Raw genomic sequence first — 7,500 nt, 5'->3', positions numbered from 1 at the left:
GCTCCCCCTGCAATTCCAACAACTGCCACAGCTACCAAGTCCTGCTAGATAACTGCTATTTCACCCAGCAATGAAACCACTGCCACACGTAGACAGTCCTTTTCTTTAGCTAGCTCGACAATCTAACAACTGCCACAGGAAGTTAGGGTGGGCGGGGCCAAGGAAACTTAACGGATACGATCCCGGAAATAAGTGACATATTACATGCATGCATTAAGTACTGTGCTGTGACCGCTGATCCAGGGTGTTCCATTGGTTATTACACAAGTGATTCATTGTCACCATGAAGCTGTGATGTAAAGAGTTCCCTGACGTGTCTCCCTGGTTTAACAGACAGAACAAGAGGAGGACCTTCTACATCGACCCCCGCTGCCACCCGCAGACCATCGCCGTGGTGCAGACGCGAGCAAAGTAATCATTTTACACTCCCACTGTTGGAGGAATCATTTCCTGTTTCTGCAATCTGGGGAAAAATAAGTTGAAATGACTTCAATGAGCCAGACCCAGAGTCTCCTTTTAAGAACCAGTGTTTAAGATTATTCAGTCTTGAAGAACATCTTGTGTATACATATACCAGAATATAAAGGACAGCAAAATGCCAGAATTTATCAGGTTCCGTTGTTAAGTCAATTGTATTTCTAGCCCTTAATCCCAAAGGGCTTCTCAGGCCCATGTTATACCACAACCGCTAGCCCTTAGCCCCGCAACGGGGGCTAACCGCTAGCCCTTAGCCCCGCAATGGGGGATAACCACTAGCCCTTAGCCCCGCAACGGGGGCTAACCGCTAGCCCTTAGCCCCGCAACGGGGGCTAACCGCTAGCCCTTAGCCCCGCAACGGGGGCTAACCGCTAGCCCTTAGCCCCACAATGGGGGATAACCACTAGCCCTTAGCCCCGCAACGGGGGCTAACCGCTAGCCCTTAGCCCCGCAATGGGGGATAACCACTAGCCGCAAGGAAAACTCCAAAAAAATCCAACGGAACGAACCTCCTAGAAATGTTTTGTTTGGAAGGAAGATGATTGTTTCTCCTCCTTCAAACACTCCAGTCCCGGTGTAACCTCTCCCATCCCCCCTTCCTCCCAGCTACATCGGGGTGCAGACCGTGCTCAAGCTGCCCCACGAGATGGACTTCAGTGGGAAGGACGTGAGCGGGGTCCTGTTCCAGTACCCGGACACGGACGGCCGGGTGGAGGACTTCAGCGCCCTGGTGGACCGCGCCCACAAGGGAGGGGTGAGGAACTAGTCTGGGGACCACCTCCCCACCTTAAGAAGGTCTCTGTCACCACCTCCCCACCTTAAGAAGGTCTCTGTCACCACCTCCCCACCTTAAGAAGGTCTCGGTCACCACCTCCCCACCTTAAGAAGGTCTCGGTCACCACCTCCCCACCTTAAGAAGGTCTCTGTCACCACCTCCCCACCTTAAGAAGGTCTCGGTCACCACCTCCCCACCTTAAGAAGGTCTCTGTCACCACCTCCCCACCTTAAGAAGGTCTCGGTCACCACCTCCCCACCTTAAGAAGGTCTCTGTCACCACCTCCCCACCTTAAGAAGGTCTCGGTCGTATGGAGATCCAGCTCTGCGCTACTATCAGGATAATCATGGAGAATTGTAGACGAGTTTGATAAATATCCCAATATGCCTACGAATTCATGAACACCTTCCAAACAGTCTGGCCGAGGGTCATTAGTTATAGATAGTATAGATATAGATATAGATAGGCAGTATATGGAAGAATAGGTATATTTCTATCCTCTGCCATGTTTTCAACCTCATTATTTGATGTTCAGAGCATATCTTGTCATTGTAACTCATTTATAAACTGGGTGGTGTCATCATTTCACCACAGTATCGTTCTGACGGTAAATGATGATACTGAGCAATGGTCCAGCCCTATTTCAGGCTGACTGATGTGTTTCATGTTACATTTCCTCTTTCAATACTTCCTCTTAAACGGGGAGGAGGTCTAGAAAGGCCACAGACCACGTCACGCAGAGAGATTGTTATGTTTGAGTGCACAATGCACGAGAAACCAGCCCAGAAAAACCTCTTATTTCATGTTATATGTATGGTTCTACCTTAAGCACGCTCTATTGATCCGTGCGGATCCCCACTTCAGAACATCATGTTGAGGTGATGTTCTGGAGTGCAGTAGACTAGGAGGTCCATGGTGTTGAGGTGATGTTCTGGAGTGCAGTAGACTAGGAGGTCCATGGTGTTGAGGTGATGTTCTGGAGTGCCGTAGACTAGGAGGTCCATGGTGTTGAGGTGATGTTCTGGAGTGCCGTAGACTAGGAGGTCTGTGATGTTCTGGAGCAGTAGACTAGGAGGTCTGTGATGTTCTGACCCCCCCCCCCCCCGCTATCGTCAGGCCCTGGCGTGCTGCGCCACGGACCTGATGGCGCTGTGCGTGCTGCGGCCCCCCGGGGAGTTTGGCGTGGACATCGCCCTGGGGAGCTCCCAGAGGTTCGGGGTTCCGCTCTGCTACGGGGGCCCCCACGCCGCCTTCTTCTCCGTCAAGGACAGCCTGGTGCGCATGATGCCCGGACGCATGGTGGGCGTGACCCGGTGAGGCCCCCCCCAGGACCAGCAGGACCATGTGGTCCATGTGGTCCCGGGATCAGTGATGCATGGAACTACTTTACTAGAGGATCTCCATCAATGTTACTTCGTAGATGTATCTCGATATTTGTCTTTTGAGCGGTGCTGATTGGATGACATGAAAGCGATGATGAGAGTCCTGCACACTGCCTTTACTACTACTTTAGTGTTGAGTGTTGAGTGTTGAGTGTTGGATGATGAAGCCCTCCTCCCTGCTCCTCCTCCCTGCTCCTCCTCCCTGCTCCTCCTCCCTGCTCCTCCTGCAGAGACGCGGCGGGGAAGGAGGTGTATCGGCTGGCCCTGCAGACCCGGGAGCAGCACATCCGCCGGGACAAGGCCACCTCCAACATCTGTACCGCTCAGGTACCCTCAAACACCTCCAACATCTGCACAGTCAGGTACCCTCAAACACCTCCAACATCTGCACAGTCAGGTACCCTCAAACACCTCCAACATCTGCACAGTCAGGTACCCTCAAACACCTCCAACATCTGCACCACTCAGGTACCCTCAAACACCTCCAACATCTGCACCACTCAGGTACCCTCAAACACCTCCAACATCTGCACCACTCAGGTACCCAGGTACTCCCACACCTCCAGCAGGGCCAGCCCTCGGCTGGACTGCAGAAGGCTCTCTTGCGGTGGCAGCATGCAGCGCAAACAAGGGAGCTTTACAGACGAGGCAAATCAGAGCAGACTCTGTTGTCTGCTGTTGGCCGTTTCCCAGCTTCACTCGTTGGTTGCTTCGGAAAAAGCATCTGCCTAATGTCTAGATGTAAATGCAAGGAATTGGTTGTTGCAAGATATGGAGATATGGAGATATGGAGATATGGAGATAAAGAAGAAATGAAGATGTCCTAAATGGCTGCTGTCCCTCTTGTCTGGCAGGCTCTGCTGGCCAACATGGCCGCCATGTACGCGGTGTACCACGGGCCCCAGGGCCTCAAGCACATCGCTGAGAGGACCCACGGGGCCACGCTGATCCTGGCTGAAGGTACCGGCTTCTGTTAGTGCAGCCCCCCCCCCCCTCAGTGGCTGACCCCCACCCCCCCCTCCCCCCAGTGGCTGAACAGGGCTCACACCCCCCCCTCACCCCCCCCCGTGGCTGACCCCGGCCCCCCCCCCAGTGGCTGACCCCCCCCCCCCCCCCCCCCCCCCCAGTGGCTGACCCGGCTCACCCCCCCCCTCTGCTTCCAGGGCTGAAGCGCGCCGGCCACCGGCTGACCAGCGAGCTGTTCTTCGACACGCTGAAGGTGGACTGCAGCCTGGCGGCCAAAGACATCCTGGAGCGAGCCAACCAGAGGCACATCAACCTGAGGGCCTTCTCCGAGGGTGTGGTGAGTCCCCCAGGGGCCCCAGGGGCTGCGCCGGGGTGCGTTGTCCGCTGCTTTGGTCGCACCATGTGCTGACCCCCGCTGTGTTGGTTTAACCCACCATGTGCCTGGCCCCCGCTCTGTTGGTTTAACCCAGCATGTGCCCGGCCCCCGCTGTGTTGGTTTAACCCACAATGTGCCTGACCCCCCACTGAGTCATTTTAACCCAGCATGTGTCCGACCCCCGCTGTGTTGGTTTAACCCACAATGTGTTGGTTGGGTCCTGACCCCCTCTGTGTTGGTTGGGTCCTGACCCCCTCTGTGTTGGTTGGGTCCTGACCCCTCTGTGTTGGTTGGGTCCTGACCCCTCTGTGTTGGTTGGGTCCTGACCCCTCTGTGTTGGTTGGGTCCTGACCCGTCCGTCCCCCTCAGCTGGGCGTGTCTCTGGACGAGACGGTGACGGAGAGAGACCTGGACGACCTGCTGTGGGTGTTCGGCTGCGAGTCCTCAGCAGTAAGTGAAACACAAGTTACACAAGCACAAGTTACACACAAACAGGTTACACACAAACAGGTTACACACGCACAAGTTACACACAAACAGTTTACACACACACAAGTTACACACGCACAAGTTACACACGCACAAGTTACACACGCACAAGTTATACACGCACAAGTTATACACAAACAGGTTACACATGCACAAGTTACACGCGCACATGTTACACACAAACAGTTTACACACACACAAGTTACACATGCACAAGTTACACACGCACAAGTTATACACAAACAGGTTACACATGCACTGGTTACACACGCACTGATTACACACACAAGTCATACACGTACAAGTTATAAATGTATAAGTTATACACAATGAATATGATATTCACATTGATTTTTTTATTTATTTATTAATTGCTTTACCATATTGGACGATTCTTTACTCAACTGACTGACTGACTGACTGACTGACTGACTGCTCGTTAAGGCCAAGTCTGCTCGTTAAAGCCCGGTCTGCTCGTTAAACCCGGTCTGTTTCCAGGAGCTGATTGCAGAGAAGATGAGTGAGCGAGTGAAGGGGCTGATGGGAAGTCCGTTCAAGAGAACGAGCAAATACCTGAGCCACGCCGTCTTCAACAGGTCAGTGAGCCTCTGGTGTTGAGTAACTTGAGCCCAGTGGATTACGTACGGAGATAGCTTATCACTCACTGATAGCGGCCGCTGCTCAAAACACCCAATCAGCGTTTTTTTGTTGCACTTTGAGGAGACACTGATGGTTATGTGGTTTTATTACATTGACTTATTGATGATGATTTATTACATATTGACATTACAGGGGTATGACCAAAGGACTTCTTCTGACTCTTTTATTCCAATGTAACGTGAACATGAGACATGATAAAGTGATCAGCCCATTGGTGTTGGTTCTATTCAATACCAGTCGGTCTACCAGTACCAGTAGTACCAGTCGGTCTCCAAGGACTCGTTGGTCCTTGGAATGTCTGAAACTATCGCAAAGAGAAGCTCTGAAATGAAAACATGAACCTTTCATTGAGGCGAGTTTATCTATATAAAGCAGCCTTCAAACACAAGGCCAGGACAATCTGTTAAAATGTCAATTAAAGGATGTGTAAAAGAATCAGTACCTCCGAGCCAGAGATGGGGTCCTGTGGTTTGTTCTCAGCCTCATGCTCTGACCTCTGACCTCTGACCTCTGACCTCAGCTACCACTCGGAGACCAACATCGTGCGCTACATGAAGCGCCTGGAGAACAAGGACATCTCGCTGGTCCACAGCATGATACCTCTGGTACGTCCTGCTCAGCCAATCAGGACCCCCCTCTGATGTTTGTAGTGTGGCTGCCTGGTTCTGATCCACGCTGTGATCCTCCTCCTCCTCCTCCTCCTCCTCCTCTCCTCTCCCCAGGGTCCTGCACCATGAAGCTCAACAGCTCCTCAGAGCTGATGGTGAGTCTGAAGCCTGCGTCCCGTCTCTAGTTCCTCTGATCCCAGCTCTGCAGCCCCTGTGTGTGCGAGGTCTTCAGGGTCTCTGTGTGTCCCACAGCCCATCACCTGGAGGGAGTTCTCCAACCCTGCACCCCTTCGTGCCCCTGGACCAGGCCCAGGGCTACCAGCAGCTCTTCACCCAGCTGGAGAAGGACCTGTGTGAGATCACCGGCTACGACAAGATCTCCTTCCAGCCCAACAGGTCCGGCCGGGGGCCTTCTGGGTCCTAAACACTATCTGTTACAACACTTATTACCTGACTAAGCTGAAAGCCTCGACCCACCTACTGTTTATGACTGGTTTATGACTGGTTTATGACGGGTACGCTTTGTCCTGTACTGGGGGGCGGTGTGTGTGACCAGTGTTCCATGTTCCCCCCCAGCGGCGCTCAGGGGGAGTACGCCGGCCTGGCCGCCATCAAGGCCTACCTCAACTCCCAGGGCCAGACCCAGCGCACAGTGAGTACCAACACTGCTATGTGTGTGTGTGTGTGTGTGTGTGTGTGTGTGTGTGTGTGTGTGTGTGTGTGTGTGTGTGTGTGTGTGTGTGTGTGTGTGTGTGTGTGTGTGTGTGTGTGTGTGTGTGTGACGTTGCCCTATTGGACCAGGAGCAGCGAGACCTTTCTCCTCGGTGATTAGGAGGAGGACAGTGGGGTCAGACTCCTGGAACTGGCTCCCTTATAAGCACATCACAGATAGCGGCCGATAGACGCAGCCAAGGTCCACCGCCCGGCCTTGCAGATCGCCCAAATAAGGAGGAGAGAGGAGGGAAACGCGGGGTTACTTGGATTCAAGATCCCATATTTGGCGGCTTTCCGTTGGGAGAGCAGGTCTGGTCTGATAGCGCTGTTCTGATAACTCTGAGCCCTTTGGAAATGTTAGCCGTGTTTCGCAACTCAAAGCCTTCAAAATCTAAAATGAACTGTTTGACGGTTCATCTAAAATGAAATGAGCAGAATCCTGAGGCTGCGTAGTGGTACAGAAACCCAAGGTGTGAAGACTGAAGGATCAGTAGTTTTAATCCTGTAAGACTGGCAGTAGTTGATCATGTAGCTGCCAACATCGGACATGGCGCCAATGTTGATCGATTTCAGCTCCTTGCTTAAAAGTCAATGACAAGGAAAGTTATGTTTCAAAACGATTACACCTTTGGTTCACTGAGCGGTGGTTCACTGAGCGGTGGTTCACTGAGCAGTGGTTCACTGTGCAGTGGTTCACTGTGCTGTGGTTCACTGTGCAGTGGTTCAGTGTGGTGCAGTGGTTCAGCGTGGTGCAGTGGTTCAGTGTGCTGTGGTTCACTGAGCTGTGGTTCACTGCACTGTGGTTCAGCGTGGTGCAGTGGTTCACTGTGCAGTGGTTGTGGTTGTGTGTGCTGTGGTTCACTGCACTGTGGTGCTGTGGTCATCTCCTCTCTAGGTCTGCCTGATCCCCAAGTCGGCCCACGGCACCAACCCAGCCAGCGCCCAGATGGCGGGCATGAAGGTCCAAGTGGTGGAGGTGGACAAGGACGGCAACATCGACATGGGCCACCTCAAAGCCCTGGTGAGAGAGAGAGAGAGAGAGAGAGAGAGAGA

General features: G+C 53.0%; 2 protein-coding genes across 2 annotated transcripts in view; one reads left to right on the top strand and one right to left on the bottom strand.

Annotated features, from left to right (window-relative positions):
* Positions 1–7,500, bottom strand: part of mvk (mevalonate kinase) — a 48,294-nt gene that overhangs the window by 27,319 nt on the left and 13,475 nt on the right. The gene's annotated exons all lie outside the window — the stretch shown is intronic.
* The window catches only part of gldc (glycine dehydrogenase (decarboxylating)), a gene marked incomplete at its 3' end in the record, with an annotated part of 11,734 nt that overhangs the window by 3,444 nt on the left and 790 nt on the right, over positions 1–7,500 (top strand). Inside the window, 14 exon segments of the mRNA XM_084468863.1 lie at positions 334–411; positions 1,084–1,231; positions 2,369–2,565; positions 2,865–2,961; positions 3,489–3,594; positions 3,798–3,937; positions 4,346–4,426; positions 4,964–5,061; positions 5,646–5,731; positions 5,848–5,888; positions 5,986–6,012; positions 6,014–6,129; positions 6,310–6,385; positions 7,343–7,468. Of these exon segments, the coding sequence (XP_084324989.1) occupies positions 334–411; positions 1,084–1,231; positions 2,369–2,565; positions 2,865–2,961; positions 3,489–3,594; positions 3,798–3,937; positions 4,346–4,426; positions 4,964–5,061; positions 5,646–5,731; positions 5,848–5,888; positions 5,986–6,012; positions 6,014–6,129; positions 6,310–6,385; positions 7,343–7,468 (1,417 nt within the window).

Source organism: Micromesistius poutassou (genome assembly GCF_964030765.1).
Source record: "Micromesistius poutassou genome assembly, chromosome: 5".
Lineage (NCBI taxonomy): Eukaryota > Metazoa > Chordata > Actinopteri > Gadiformes > Gadidae > Micromesistius > Micromesistius poutassou.
Note: the sequence above shows the minus strand (reverse complement) of the source record. Positions and strands in the feature narration are given on the sequence as shown.